At 32.4% G+C, this 16,727-nt stretch overlaps 1 protein-coding gene across 3 annotated transcripts in view; it reads left to right on the top strand.

Annotated features, from left to right (window-relative positions):
- The first annotated feature begins 6,667 nt into the window (after window positions 1-6,667).
- LOC102585097 (sterol 3-beta-glucosyltransferase UGT80B1) overlaps window positions 6,668-16,727 on the top strand; it is a 16,321-nt gene continuing 6,261 nt past the window's right edge. Inside the window, exons 1-10 of one of the 3 annotated variants that reach the window (XM_015314568.1) lie at window positions 6,668-6,834; window positions 7,445-7,877; window positions 9,715-9,863; window positions 10,808-11,050; window positions 11,919-12,030; window positions 12,894-13,064; window positions 14,751-14,814; window positions 15,643-15,700; window positions 15,792-15,969; window positions 16,283-16,413. In XM_015314568.1, coding sequence (XP_015170054.1) covers window positions 7,643-7,877; window positions 9,715-9,863; window positions 10,808-11,050; window positions 11,919-12,030; window positions 12,894-13,064; window positions 14,751-14,814; window positions 15,643-15,700; window positions 15,792-15,969; window positions 16,283-16,413 — 1,341 coding nt within the window. In that variant the 5' untranslated portion in view covers window positions 6,668-6,834; window positions 7,445-7,642. The other 2 variants (XM_015314567.1, XM_015314570.1) reach the window with 2 other exon arrangements.

Below are 16,727 nucleotides of genomic sequence, written 5' to 3'. Positions count from 1 at the left end.
AAAAGGCTTGTATATGAATATGATGATATTATTCTTTGATTAAATTTGTAAATATGAGTTATTCATGTAAATAGCTTCTTGAATGAAAAAAGAGAGGAGAAAGAAGCAAATAATACAAATTACACTAGTTTAGATTTTAGGGTCTAATTACAAGTCTTCTCTTAAATTTTTGAAATTACATTTCGTACCATACGTTGGTCATTATATACATGTATCTAGCGCATAAAGATGTATGTATCTCAAATATATGTGAAGCAAATACATCTATTTAAAATTGGAATGTAACTGATGTTGGGATATATACTATTAATCATGTGTTTAGATATAGTATTTATTATAGAGTAATTATTTATTCCTTTTTAATAGATCATTATGGTGCCTGTTTATTTATATAGTAGATGATTTAGTGCATATAGTTTAATCTTATACATAGAGGATTAAATCATCTGTTCTTATAAGTATAAAGTTTTTTGTTTACAATCTAAGATGCGAATTGGACATGCCATCGGTACGATTGTAGCACAAGATTATATGAAGTTTATCTTGATTATGGGAATGGTATAGTTCCAAATTCTTGTGCTAGTGCATTTTGTATGTGTTGAATGGGACCGAGCAGAGATGGTTGCTTTATACTAGCCGACAAAAGCATATTCTCTAAACTATTAAATGTACTTATATTCTTAATCCTGATATAACTATTATGATCTATATATGTTAATTATCGTTTTGATTTATTAAAATGTGAGATTCTAATATGGGTCAATATGTCTGGTAGATTGGATGATGATAATATATATTGGTGAATTAATAAGTTAGTTGACGGAATCCATGTCTCGAGATAGAGAATGATGATATGCCTTTTTGAGAAGCTTATAAGTTTTCATCGTAGCAAACCTTGCAAGTCGGTTATGAATCCGACACATGAAATAAGTTAAGCAGTTCTCTAAGAAAATTGATCATTGAATTAAATTCGTCAGTAATTTAATTTATCGATTAGTATCTGTAATCTTAACATGGGGAATTACATATGTGTTTAATGGGAAATTTCAAAATACAAATAGAGGAGTGCAATTACGAATTTCTAGTGGAATGATTTGTAATTTATTATGGTAAGAATAATTCAAATTAATTATTTAGAATTATTTCCATAATAGGAAGCCTCAATAATTAATTCTTTGGTCCCTACCGTGCCCATATTTAACTAGAACTCAAAATCTATTCTAAGGGGAAAAGAGAGAAGAATGTGTCTTTCTCTATTCTAAGGAAATGGAGAAGCATGTGTCTTTCTCTTTTTCTATTCTAAGGAAAGGGAGAAGTACATGTCTTTTTCTATTCTAAGGAAAGACGATGTGTTTCTCCTCCTCCTTGGACAATAAAGAAATCTCTATAAATAGGGATTCTTCTAACCCTTGAAGGAAGAGAAGTTTGATATATGATACTTGCCCACCCAAGTATTGAGAGTTTAGAAGTGAATTTGGGATCACTGTAGAAGACTGCAAAACTGTGGTCCAGTTTGTGGACTAGCTTGTGGATTCGTTTGAAGGTTCTAGCTTGTCGACTGGCTTGTGGATTCGCTTGAAGGTATCTTGCTCACGCTTCAAAAGGTAAATCTTGAATTAAATTTCATAAAGTCTATGTGCTCTAGCATAAACTACGTGTTGTCTGTTATTCATGTAAGTAACATGATTCTGGTATGCTTTCGCTGTGCATATAGTTTTCCAACAACTGAAACACATTAATCTAGGAGTAAATCCATGTCTAACCAATTATGGATCATATTCAAAATTAGAATGTAAGTGGAATGCACTAATCTAGGAGTAAATCACACGTTTAACGATTATGTTGTATCCCTAGTCCAAAAAAACTTCAAATTTTCCAATAATTTTTCCATTATTTTCGAGTGTTAGGTAGGTTTCCATAGCTTATTCCTTATAATTCTTCGCTAATTACTAATTGTGTGTGTCGTTCTCTCTGTTAATTGAAATTTGTTGTATATGAGAGTCACAATGACAACTATCATTGTGTTATTGCGACATTTCGAAACTTCACAAATACATAATAGTTATTTGATAGAATCAACAGATACGTATACACAAATACACATCAGATATATGAATATACAACTCAAATAGATATTCAAATACATGCCAAATACATCATAACTACAGATCAGGTACATGCTCAGATACATGACATATACATAGTAAAATCAGCAAATACACGAACACAAATGCATATAAGTTATAACATGTATATCTCTAATACGTTCTCAGACACATCATTGATACAACTCATATACAAAGTGGATACACCACAAAATATACCAGATACATTTCCCAGATTATGTGAGTTAGTAAAATAAATTATTCCAAGCTTTTTTGATTGTTTATGTTACTTTCTTGAATAATCATTTTTGTTTTGTTTTGTAGTGCTCTGATTTTATTCAAATATTGGTGAGTGACTGAAGGGATTTAGGGGTGTGTTTAAGTGTGTATGAACTCTATCTTAGGCAATTTTGAAAGAATGATGTGTGTCACTCCAAATTTGATAAAATTATTAAATAGTGGTATGAAGGAAAAATGTTTTGTTGAAAGGTGTTTTTTTGGAAAATAACTGGATTTCTAACTTATGTTTTCATGTTTGGTTGGTGAGTAGAAAATATTTTTTAGCATTTATTTGTGAATGAAAATCATTTTTAATCAAATATCCTCTTTTTTACTAGAGAGTAGAAAATAATTTTTGACCCGAAAAGAAACCTCGATAATCGATCTAGGACATGACCCCGACACGCGAACTAACACACAACCCCGAAGACACATCTAAAATTCGACCCAGGACCTGCCCCCGACTTTCGACCGGAGACCCGACATTCGAATTGAGACTAGATATCCGACCTAGGACCTGATCTCGACATCTGAACTTGACCATGATCCATCAATCAGAGTTTCGACTTTGATACTCTAATCGAGACCCGACTTACGAATCAAGATCTGACCCCGACAACCAAAAATTGATGCGAGACCGAAGATTCGACTTTCAAATCAGAATTTCGACTCCAATTTTCGAATCAAGACCCAACCACACACGACTCAAGACCTAACTTTCAAACTGAAATTATTGCAAAAAAAATAAAATCTTAAATTTCTTTTGTGTGTGGGGGGTGGGGGGATTGAAAATATTTTTCAGAAATTAAATTTTTAATTATTTTTTTGGGGGGGAGGGGGTAGTAGGGGGTCGAAATGAGTAAAAAATAAAATTTTAAAACTTGAAAATATTTTTTAAAAATAAACTTTTAAATCATAATTTTTTAGGAGGGCTGGTAGGGTAGGGTAGAAAAATAAAAATAAAAAATATTTTTTATTTTTTTTAAAAAAACTTTTATTTATTTATTTTTTGGGAGGGGGTGGTAGGTGGTTGGGGTAGGTGCGGGCTAAAGAAAATGAAATTTAATTATTTTTGTTTAAACAAACTTCTAATTTTTTTTTTTTGTGGGAAGTGGGGGTAGGGATAGTCAGGGTTGAGTGGGGTAAAAAATTGAAAATAAATCTAAATTTAAACTGTTTTTCAAAAATCAAATTTTAAGTTGTTATTTTTTTTTGTTGGGGGGAGGGGCTAGTTTGGGTGTAGGAGGTGGGGATAGAGACAAAATAAATTGATTTTTTTTATATAAAAAAATTAAAATTGTTTTTTTTGGAATGGGGAGGGTCAAGAGTGAGGTAAGAAAAAAAAATTGTAATTTGAGAAAAATAAGTTGATTTGAAAAATATTTTTCAAAATATTTAATTCAATCAAACATGAGAAAATTGAGAAACATTTTCTAGAATGAGAGATAAAATGAGTAAAGTAAAAGAGAAAGTAAAATATTTGAAGAAAATAAGAAAGAAAAGTCAAAGATAATTTTGTTTCTGGAGGAAAATTTAGATGATTTTAAAGCCAAAAGGACATGGTAATTTTTAATCCCGATTGCCCGAAATTTTTTATCATGGATGAGGTACAAGTATGATGTGGCAAACAAGAGTTGTATAAGGCCCATTTATGTTTTGCCAAGTGGATCACTTTCCGAAAAAGGGGACACTCCTCTTTCTCTCTCTTCCTTTTAACGCTTTTTTCCTTTCTTACTTCTTTCTCTCTTTTTTTCCCTTTGGTCTCTTTTATAAAACAATTGTTCCAAAATTTATACTTTCAATTTTCATACTTAAATAACTTTATTCATGAAAAATATGAAATTCAAAAAAATTTGCTTGACTCATTCTATTTTTTACATTTTTATATTGTTTTTCCATCTCATATTAATTATTTATATTATTAAAAATAGTTATATAAAGTTATTTTTTAATTTACAAAGTTATGATTAATTAAATTTTTTCTATTTTATTATTTTTTTTCCTTTGGTTTCTTTTCTAAAACACTTGTTCCAAATTTTATTATTTCATACTTAAATAACTTTATTCATGAAGGATATGAAATTCAAAAAAATTTGCTTGGCTCATTTTATTTATTACATTTTTATATTGTTTTTCCATCTCATATTAATTATTTATATTATTAAAAATAGTTATATAAAATTATTTTTTAATTTACAAAGATATGATTAATTAAAATTTTTCTATTTTATTATAACAATTAATTATTTTTGAAAGTATAAATAAAATTTATAAAGTTACCAAAAAAAATTAAGGTATATATTTTATTTGTGTTTTCTTAAGAAATTTGTAAAAGAAAAAGTAGATCATTAATATGAAAAATAAAGAAGGTATAAATTTAATATGTTCTTTTATTTTTCTCTCAACAATTTCATAATCCAAAAACACTTCAATCCACAAATACTCTTCAATAAGTAACTAAAACGGAAAGAACATCAATGATCTTGAAAAACAATTACATAAGTTTTGTCTTTTTGATACTATTGTCATGAAATTCAAAAACGAGAAACATCCATAAACACCAACATAAATACATATTATTTCCGTCAATTTATACCATATTCTTATTCTTAAAAATCAAGATAGGTGAAATTTAATAAATATTTTGCTTATCTACTTTTCTTACATGTTCTTAAAGAAATTATAAATATAAATAATATTTTTAATAATTTATTCCTTAAAAGAATTTTTGCAATATTACAAAATTTATTTATAATTATAAAAAATTAATTTTTAGGATTAAAAAAACTACTTATATCTTGATTTTATAAACTAAAAAATAAATTTCAAACAACTATTTATTATAATAAAATAAATAATATAGAATAGAAAAAATAATATTAAAATAATAAACTAAAAACTTATATAATGATTGTAAATTTAAATCAAAATTCAGTACGTAAAAAAAGAAAAGCATAAATTAATTAGTTCAGTGGGTTGATTACATGGATTTTCACTAATTTTTTTTTAATTTCACTATCCTCAATTTTCTTGAATTCATCCAAAAATAAGTAAATTTAATTTTTTCGACATATTACTTTAATTTTCCCTCAAATAAATAATAATAAAGATATAAAATATATAATAGATACCGTGTGTGAATTTCAAAGTTTCTTTATTAAAACAAAAAATAAAAAATAAAATTTACACTAAAAATTAACAAGCAAAAAGAAAAATGCAAGTAAGAAAGAAAAAGTAAAAGAAAAGATTAAAATTAGAAAAGAAAAAGTAGGAAAATTAGTACATATGGATCCCACAGTATACATGTGGCAGCTAAATGAGGCCTCACACAACTGACAGTATGTGTGCCTCGCCCAGAATAATTTTTTTCCAATTGAGCTAATACAAGTCAAAAAGGTGTCAGTACTGTATAGAATAAAATAATCAATTTTTTTATAATTAAGTTTCCAAAGAGGAGAGAAACACAACAATAATTCAAGATGTAGGGACAAAGAAAGGATCTGGCAGGTTGTTAGGGTGTTTAATCGAATCTCCTGGTAAAAATTACACAGCACAACATATAAGAAATATATATATATATTTAAAAAAATATATAAAAATTTAGAATTTTCTACATACAAGATTATATATTGACTTATTGATTTAGGAACAAAAATTTACCTTCAAATTCAAGTTCAAACTTCATATATCATACTCCCTCCGTTTCTATTTATATGTCACCATTTTAGATTTCACGTGCATTAAGAAACTAAGTAAGTTTACTATTTTGCACTCATTTAATTTTTTTGGAATTTAAGTTTTCAATCAATGAGCATGAATTAATTTAACCAATGAACATGAATCATTTACTTAGCTTTTCTAAGTTGGTACTTGATCAAATATATATTTTTAAGGTTAATAACTCACAAGGATAAAAAAGGAATAATATGATAATTTATGCATTGATTTTATGAAATGACAAGTATTATAGATCAACTATTTATAGAAAGGAATGACATATAAAAAGGACGAATGGATCAACTATTTATAAAAAATGATGCACACATTGCTGAAGATAGTTTTTATTTTTATTTTCATATATATATATATATATATATATATATATATATATATAGAGTTTTCTACCTACAAGATTATTTATTGACTTATTAATTTAGGAACAAAAATTTAGCTTCAAATTCAAACTTCATAGTATATCATAAGTAGTATTTTTAAAACAATTGAATCAATGATTTCATTTTAATTCCCAAAAAAATTTCATGTAATTCACCGTTTTTGTTGTAGTGATAATTTAAACCATACTTTTCAGCAGTGTCGAAATCATTGATATTATACTTTGCAAGTAGTCCTAAAAGAATAGTCCCTTGTTAAGTCTTGCATTGAACAGAAAAAGAAGAGAAAAATCAGGACTTTTTTCAAGAATAGTTTGTGTGATGAACATTGTTAATGAGTAAGTGTTGTTCCACAACCCAACAAAGGAGTGAAGATCAACAACCACACACCATCTTTGTTTTTTTCTAGCTTCCCTCCAAAACATATTCATCCATGAAAAAAACCAATAATTGATGATAATAATCTCAAACTTGGAATGAGTCTTTTCAATATATAAGACGAAAGAAGTAAAGTTGCTTTCTTGGTAATTACATGGTAGTTGAGTATTCAGTTTCATTAATTATTGAATCGCTAAAAGGATAAGCCCTTTTGGTATCTTCTGTTTTGTGGGGTTTCAACTTCTTAACTTATTTGTTGTTTGTAGTGTTCTCTATTGATAGTAAATAGAATTAGGGTGTGTATTGTGTGAGTTTCCTGTAGATGTTGTTATCATTACAATCTTTTTTGAATTTTGTGCAATGCGTGCCGTTGACTGTTTGGTTGTGTTTCTTTTTTCTAGTAATTGGTTGTTGCAGAGGGTAGATTAGCTTTTCACATTGCTTGTGGTGTAGTTTGGAAAGTTTTAGCTTTAAATCAAGATTTGGTTTTTCATTGCGGGGTTGCTGAATTTTGGTGAATGAAAGTGTTCTGCATTTTGGGGTTGCTGAAATTTTCTCATTTCTGAGCAGATTTTGATGCACAGGATTGTTTATGAATTCTGGAGTTGCTGAATTTTGCAAGTTGTCAGCAGATTTTTATGTTTGTTGCTGAATCTGGAGTTTAGTTGAATTTGAGTTCTCTTACAATTGTTTGCGAAGCTTGAAATTTTAGAACACTAGGTGTGTCAGTTTGGTGAATTTAAGTGGTTTTGGAGTTCATCAGATGAAATGGATAGCAATGGGCTTAATGGCAATCAGAGCACAAGGGATTCAGAAGTACCAAACAATGCTGATGAACGGTGTGATGCTACTTTTTCCGATGAATTAGATGGCGGGAGAACAAGTTCTTCATCACTTAAGGACATTAGGTCTTCAGATGAGCATGTTGATGAGTGTTTGACTCCAGAAATGAAATATGAGAGAACACATCGGAGTTCTAGTCCTCCACCTCTAGCTCGGAGAGGTTAGTGCTTTTCATCTTCCTAAGCTTTTCTCTGTTGATAAATTAATGAATTTGAGAAAACCTGCAACAGATTCTTCCTTGTGCATTTAGTTTAGTCTTCTCTTACACCAATAAATTTAGAATAGGAGTCATGATCTTGGCAAAATGTTATATTGACAAGGATGTAAATAAGAGTAGTTAGAGAGGAAAAGTATGAGCGAGTGCCAAGTGACTGGGATAGTAGGACTTCAGAATGATCCTGTGGGCTTTTTCTTTTTTTTTAAAACTTTTTGGTTTTTGTTTCATAATGCTGTTCACTAGGGTGTAATTTGTCTTTGTGGGGCGAGTATACTAATTAGTATAATTCTTCTTTGATTGATAGTAAAACTATTTCTTGTGTTGTATCTTTATTCTATTTGATAAAAGTGAATCATGTTTGTGTATTTATTCTATTTTGGATGACAAAATGGTCTAGGAAACTATCTTATTTACGATGTTAAGCATCATTGTTGTCCTCTGGCTAACAGTTTGATGAATGGAACTATTATTTTCTGTCCCACCAAACGGGCTGGTTCCTTTCCTTTATTATGCTCTCTCATTACTTGTTGTCATCTATGTAATCAACCTAGAAGGAGTTCAAATAATCCTATCTAGATCGACATGTAAGCTTAGTTGTGAATCTCAGACTATTAAGGCTTGTCCTATATTACTCAGCAAGTATTATAGAAAAGATGAGAGTAACTTTTCCTGTCATAGACCTAAATTACAATAAATAAATAAAAGTGTTCTGGCTCTAAGTTTAAGTATAGAACTGTGCCTCATCTTACAACTCTATTCTAAAAGGAGGGTTCATTGACATTTTTCATCTCAAGGTCGAAATAATACCCTTTGTCATCCTTATCTGTCTCTGGAATTCCTTGAGCTAATTCATCTCTGTACAGCTATCTGTAGAAAGTCTTGCTTCCTTATAATCTACCATCTGCTTGTTGATTGTGGTTCAAGTTACTTTAAGGGTCACATATTCTATGAAGAGACTGAACATTTTTTGGGGCTGCATTGTCTTGCTCGAGTTTCATGAGCTAAATTATATTCACCTGCTTCTTTTGGTCCAAATGTCAAGGATTCTTTCCAGTGCTCTATATTTCCAAGTCTCACCACTACCCCTACAAAGGAGAATCAATGCATCAACAAAATTAATGACAAACAAAACTAACATTGTTTGTGGAGGACAGGTTTTGACAGACAACGATGTCAAACCAAGTTACTAAAAGATGGAACCATGATTTAACACCAAACATGAAAAATATCAAATATCCAAAAGTCTCCAGAGTATTAACTTTAACTGCTCCGTCTTCATACAAGAGAGAAAAATGCTTTTGCTCACGGTTTCTTCTGTGCTTCCCTCAAAGCTAAGGTACATTATAGACTTCCTCCTATGTCACTTCTCACATCATCTCCACTTTCCTACCTCCAAAGCAAAAGCTATATCCTGTATCACATTTAGGATATTCTGCCAGTATGCTGTATTGCTGTGCTGACAATGATTTCATGTCTAGAGTGGCAAAATACTCATAAATTAGACTTGGGAACCTCTTAGCGTTGTCTTTCTGAAAATTTAGTAGTAAGAAAATATTGATTTGGTCTTCTATAAGCAATTGAAGCAAATCGTTGCTGCATATGATTCTTTGTTTTTTCTTTTCTTTTCTTTTCTCTTCTCTTTTCCGTACTTGCTTCAGAAGGGCTTAGACATTTATATCTTATGTTGATGGGATAAAGCTGACCGTTGTGGTTTACTGGATTAGATGTGTTTCTTTGTCATACAAGACTTTTGCATTTTATTTTTTTGTTTGACTTGTAGGTTTGGAGCACTGCATTACTGCACCTGTGACTATTGGCGGAGGTCTTTTCCCTGAAGGCCAGGATATGGCATTTTCAAGATCTTTGACTGAGAGGAGGGTTAGTCCAAGACATAATCTAATATTGGATAGACTCTCTGAACGTGGAAAGGTAAATTTTGGACAAGTTATTGATGTCTCCAGCTTTGAAGTGCCTATTATCTGACAACCAATTGTGTAGTGCTTTGCTGTGAGATTCTATAATAGTCAACATGGCGTAAGAGTTGAATAGAATTACTAGTCTTGATTATGATATGCATGTAAATGTGTCAAAAGTTGTTGCAACTTGTTAGAGTTTAATCTTTTGTCCTTGACACTAGTGTTGGCTTGAATTTGTTTTATTTGATTGTAAACTTGAAGCATGGAAAGAACCTTTAATGTTGGAGAGTGATAAGTAGTAGAAAAGCTGCTATGGGAAGTGATAAGTGTATGAATAACGAGATTGCTTGTTATCTGAATAAATATGATTTACCTAAACCAATTAAACTTAAAAGAATCCTAGAATGCTGAGCATTACGTTTTCAAATGATGCTTAGACCATGTGAAGCTGGCAATTGTATTGATCAAGTACTTATTTAAACTTACTGATACAAAATTTACTTTGACCATTTGGTTTTTGAGCTAGTTTCTTACTTTCAACTGATGGAGTTGATATGTATGTTGTAGGGCTCTGCTGAGTCAAGTTGCTATTTAATAAGTGGCTGAAAGAAAACCACCCTCTTTAATAAAGTCAATTTTTTCTGCACATAATCACATGTATCCGTCCTGAATCACCGCTTCATACATTAGGTTGTCCATGCCTGTATATGTACAAGTAGCAGCTAATTAAACAGGCTAAGAATTCTTACTATCTGCCTATGTAAGTATGGACTATGGAGACCCAGGACTGCCCCTCTGCAGCGTCTGAAAGAACCACCACGAATTACTTACATGTGTTTTTTTACTTCATGCATCTGGAAAATGATATACCTTTTCATTTTCTTGCCGTTAAGTTGCTGACTCCTTGTTATTCACTTACCATTTCCTCATATTTCCTTCTGTTCTTAATGTCACCAGCAAAAGCTCATTGTGGATCTGGTAAAGATTCAAGGGGATGGAACAGTAGAGGTTGACCTTACTAAGAGTACGCCTGAAACTTCTGAATTGTTGGAGCTGCGATCTGTTGAAGAACCCACTCTTACTGTAGACAGGATTATCACAGATTTTAATAAGTCAGTTCCAAAGTTGAAAATCGTGGTGCTTATTGTTGGAACCAGGGGAGATGTTCAACCATTTTTGGCTATGGCCAAGAGACTTCAGGCATGTTGGGAGTTCTAAATCACCATGTTTATAGCTGTACTGGTCATATATGTTCTATATCGTTTTCTTCTTAACCATCTGTGCTTGCCTTTATGATTATATCATTGCATTCTATGTTTTTCAGCATCCTTTACAGAATAACCCAAATTTCAGCTTTGAATGACACTTTGTTGGAGAGGTCTGTTAGATGGACTTCTAAGTTCTATTTTACTAGACTTAGTTTCTCCACTTTTCTAGTCTTCTTAGTCACCAACTTTTAAAATTGATTGTTGAGATGCTGTAAGGTAAAAGGATTAGATTGTGTCCCTTGGACTTGGGTAAACCAATTGAGATTTCATTTGAGAATATGTTGACGGAGAGAATTTTTAGAGGTGAATTTGGACCTATATGGTTGAAGCAAGTATTAAAAGCAAAGGTCACTTGGACCTTTCAATTACTTTGTGCAAGGATAATTTTGTCTGCTTGAGAGCTGGTGACTTTTGCTGCTTGACTGGTAAAACATTCTAAATATGCTCTTTCCAGTGTGGGTACCATTGGATTTAATTTCTTTTCCTATCTAAGGTTGGTTTAGCTTTACTTCTTGCTGTTGGCCTCTTCTGGTGCACGATTGCTTATTATTTAATATTCTCATCATTTTTGTGGCCAATATTGGACTTTCACGTGAAATAATTGATTATATTTCAACTATAGATTTTGTGTTTCCATATTTCTTGTAGTAGTTTATGTACGTTTTTTTATCTTCCACTCACTGTCTGTAGAATTTTATTGATGTTTGTGCACCTTAATATCTTTGTATTTTGGTTGAAAAATTGTTCATTTGTAGAGTAAATCGTTTGTTCCTATTCTAATCAGTTTTATGCATTGACAGGCGTTTGGTCATCATGTCAGGCTGGCAACTCATTCTAACTTCCGCGATTTTGTCAAATCCGGAGGCATAGACTTCTACCCATTGGGTGGTGATCCTCGGGTATTGACAGGATGTAAGAGGTCTTTGGCATGCTTCTTTGTTTTTCTCGTTCTTGTTTTTGTCTATGTTATGTGTGCACGCCCAAGACTAGACGAAGCATGGATATCATAACATAGTGCCCTACATTAGGTAACACAACAATGATGATGGGTGTGGCTCTAATTAGTGTTATCAAAAGCAAAAAGCGCAAAAAATCTCTAAGATCTGTTGGGGATTTAAGTGCAACTAAAGTGTGGGCTTTATTGAAAAAAGGAGAAAAGGGAAAAAAAGTAATCCGTGTTTAGTCCAAAGCATGAATGAATGACAAATATATGAAGAAAGAAATTGAAAAAAAATAATATGATAAAGTAAAATATCAATTTTTTAGTGCCGCCTCTTCTAAAGAGGCTTATTGGCAAGAAAACGCAAGTCGTATAACCTTGACGAGGACACAAAATCACACATTAAATAAGGCGAAATGCTTTTTGAGCCTCGCGTCAGGGCACCTTTGACAATGCTGGCACTAATACCAAGCTAAGAAGATGGGCTTAGGCCTAACTCAATCTCGAAAGTTGGTTCATGCGGTAAGGGTTGCCCAAATCACTAGGAGACTATAGCCACACTTTCAACCAATGATGAACACTAACATAATCCTATGAGCAGTTGTGGTTATATCAAGCTTCTGTTTTTTTCCTTTTAGTTACTTAATGCACAATTTGAAAATTTCTCTTAAAATTTTGCGAACTTTTCAACATACTTAACAGTCAAATTTGTACTGGAATCTAGTATGAAATAAGTGGCTCATTCACATACCTGTACAAGTAGTAATATGGAATTCCTGTTTGCTGATAAAATCACTTAATATGGACTAAGTTTGTATGTTCTGTGGAATTGCAGATATGGCCAGGAACAAAGGTCTCATTCCTTCTGGACCAGGAGAGATATCTGTACAACGAAAGCAGCTAAAGGCTATTATTGAATCTCTTCTTCCGGCTTGCACTGAGCCAGATATTGAAACTGGTGAACCTTTCAGAGCACAAGCGATTATTGCAAATCCTCCTGCTTATGGTGAGTTCGGAAAGAATCTCTGTACTCACCACTCATTTCACCTTTTTGATATCTGGACGTCTAATTCATGCTTGGTCCATGATTTATCACATGGAGTTGTAATATCATTGCTTGTTCTCCAAAAGCTACATTTCTGTCTTCTCTTTTTTTTTTTTTTTTTTTGGGGGGGGGGCGGTGGCGGGTGGTGGTGGTCATATTTTGCTATCATAGAGAACATATGTTTGACTAAATTAGAAAGATATATTGTGAGATACTATAAGTAGAGGAGCTACTATATTCTGAGATGGTCTCTTAGTCGCATCATGGAATTTATCTTAGAAAGGATTAACATGAAGTCAACAAATATGAATTAAATGTAACATATTAGTGTGTATGAATTGAGGGATGGGTCACTGTAAGCTCCGGACACAAGAATCTCAAAGATAACCTTAAATCGTCCTCGGGTTAGAATCGTTTGAAATGTCTTTGGCCAAATAACTCTGTTTACTTACTACGAGTTTAATCTCATTTGACACTTCTAATGTGGAGACCAGAAGCTATCTAGATTTGACCTTGGGAGGAGTTCAGTCTGAAAAGTTACTCCACCGCCTTAGCTGAGTTTTTTTTTTTTTTTTTTTTTTTTTTTTTGGGGGGGGGGCGGTGGCGGGTGGTGGTGGTCATATTTTGCTATCATAGAGAACATATGTTTGACTAAATTAGAAAGATATATTGTGAGATACTATAAGTAGAGGAGCTACTATATTCTGAGATGGTCTCTTAGTCGCATCATGGAATTTATCTTAGAAAGGATTAACATGAAGTCAACAAATATGAATTAAATGTAACATATTAGTGTGTATGAATTGAGGGATGGGTCACTGTAAGCTCCGGACACAAGAATCTCAAAGATAACCTTAAATCGTCCTCGGGTTAGAATCGTTTGAAATGTCTTTGGCCAAATAACTCTGTTTACTTACTACGAGTTTAATCTCATTTGACACTTCTAATGTGGAGACCAGAAGCTATCTAGATTTGACCTTGGGAGGAGTTCAGTCTGAAAAGTTACTCCACCGCCTTAGCTGAGTTTGACTGTTCATATGTTACATATTTAATCTCACACTGTCTTCACAGTGCTCCTCTGCTTCTTTTCAATTAGAGTAGACCTATGTCAAGAAGTTGGGTTATTGGCCTATACAGAAATCCACCTGATTGTATTTTCTGTATCAAATTCACGAGCTGTGTTAAACTGCTTCGAACAAGTAAAAGCCCTTCCAAACTAAAAAACTTATTTTGGGAGAAGTCATTAGCTGAATCTATGGAGGTGTGTATTCTGCACAGCTTTGGCAAGTTGCATATCGGTTTGGGTTTAGTAATTACAGCACAAGCAGATTCCATTCTTTTGGAAATCATTGAAAACAAAGAGCTTAGAAGGAAGAAGACTTAATCTTGAGCTTGTGCTTTGTAAATAAATGTCGAATAAAATATAAACTGCTTTATATGGTTTTCCTCAATGGTCCCCAAAACAATATTCATTTTTATGCTTTCCTGGACTTTATAGACTCCTTGTATCATAGATAATTCTAGTCCATCGTTGTACAGATATCAGCAACCTCTTGCTGCTATTTTGGTTAATAACATTTATCAGGATTAGTCAACAGAATGCGATTTAGTCCAACTTATAATCATTGTTTTATTTTTTTTTGACAGGACATGCACACGTTGCTGAAGCTCTTGGGGTACCCCTCCACATCTTCTTCACAATGCCCTGGACGTAAGCTCTATTGACACTTAACTTTATTATATTGGAAATTTCGTATTAATAATTGGACAAGTGGATGCACCTGCAATTGCTGTCTTTGTCAATATGCGACCTTGTAAAGTCCATTCCTCTTATAAATCATTGATGAAACAAAATACCACTATCTGATTACTCTTTTTTTCTACAAAAGTTTCCTCTTTGAGAAAAGCCAATTTGTAAGAGGTGGTTGTTCCTCTTATGTGAATGTTTTTTAGATTTGATGTTGAATAGACCATTATAAGGTGGCGTTTGATACCTTACTCGGCCTTGTGGTTAAGATCAAGTGTAGTTTCTGTTCTCACCAGCTTAATATCTGATACATGGACCACTGTCCCACATGATATCAACCATATGGCGTTTTATTCAAAAAATTGAGAAACAGTTTTTGCAAAATTCTTCTAGTTACAAGAACCACACAAAAGAAAAGTATGAGTTTTGCTACTTTATTTTGATGGAGTTTTTGTTGAAACACAACTTTTGAAAAGATTCAAACTTTTCTTTGGTGGAGCTGCATCGAACACAATTTTTGCTGAAACTTGAAAAACTTTTTGCAGAAACTGCTATTCAATATTTCAAAATCGAACACCTTAGTCTGTGACATACAAAGATTAGATGCAAGTGCCCAATTTCTGGAGTAGTTGGTTCTTCTGAATTAGGAAGTTTTATAGATCAATTTAAAGAACTATTATGTACATAGAATATAATGTGAGTCAGTTGCTGAGTTCAATGTCATTCTTCATTAAATTCTCCCATTTAATATTTTCAACAAGGTACCTTCTCACACACTTTGTTAATAGACAGGCCAACTTATGAATTTCCTCACCCGTTGGCTCGTGTACCTCAACCTGCTGCGTATTGGGTATGTTATCAGTTTCTTCTTTTGAAAAATATTTTTCCAGTAATGCTTCTGATTCCTGTTAAAACTCTAATTTGTCTTCTGCACATTTCAGCTTTCCTACATAGTCGTGGATTTACTGATCTGGTGGGGCATAAGAGGTTTGATCAACGAGTTTAGGAAAAAGAAGCTAAACCTTCCTCCTATCGCCTACTTCAGTACATACCACGGATCACTTTCTCACTTCCCAACTGGCTACATGTGGAGTCCACATGTTGTGCCAAAGCCTAAAGGTATATGTCAGTTCCTCAATGGTATGTGGATGCTTGTTTTCGTCGTATTGGTCATTTCCACTTCTCTTGTTGAAGCAAAACTAATGACTTGTAAATGTCAAAATGAACGGATCAGTTTCTTGTGGAGTATTTCTGTGTTAGTCTCTCTTTCTTCATTCCCATTAATCCCCTTCCCCGTCCCTGAATTCATGTAAAGATCTTTTCTTCTATTTCTAGCTCTACTTCACCCATTGGCTTAGTAATAATGTGTGCTCATACTATCAGTCCACTTGATTTATCATAAAAAATATTGAAGCAATTTCATTTTTTGCAGATTGGGGCTCTTTGGTTGATATTGTTGGCTATTGTGTCTTAAACCTTGGGAGTAACTACCAACCTCCTGAAGATTTTATCAAGTGGATCCAAAATGGGCCTAAACCTGTATATATTGGGTTTGGGAGCATGGTAAGGTTTTCTAATATGTGTCAATTTTCAGCTGAATGTCTCTCAAAGTTAGAGAGTCTTTCCATTATATAGAGAAAATAAAGATTACACATCCCTAAAGATCCGCCATTCCTATCCCTAAAGATCATCTATTCTATCTATACAAATCTGCCATTGAATCCCTCTAAATCTGCCTTGCTATCCCTCCAAATCAGCTATTCTATCACAATATTTATTCATATGATTCTACAACAAATGTATATGATCATGCTAATTTATATCACTATATAATTACATTAATATATACAATCATTTAGTTGTCTATCATGCTAACA

Source organism: Solanum tuberosum, unplaced genomic scaffold (assembly GCF_000226075.1).
Source record: "Solanum tuberosum cultivar DM 1-3 516 R44 unplaced genomic scaffold, SolTub_3.0 scf00294, whole genome shotgun sequence".
Lineage (NCBI taxonomy): Eukaryota > Viridiplantae > Streptophyta > Magnoliopsida > Solanales > Solanaceae > Solanum > Solanum tuberosum.
The sequence above is the reverse complement of the archived record's forward strand: the minus strand, read 5'-3'. Positions and strand labels throughout refer to the sequence as shown.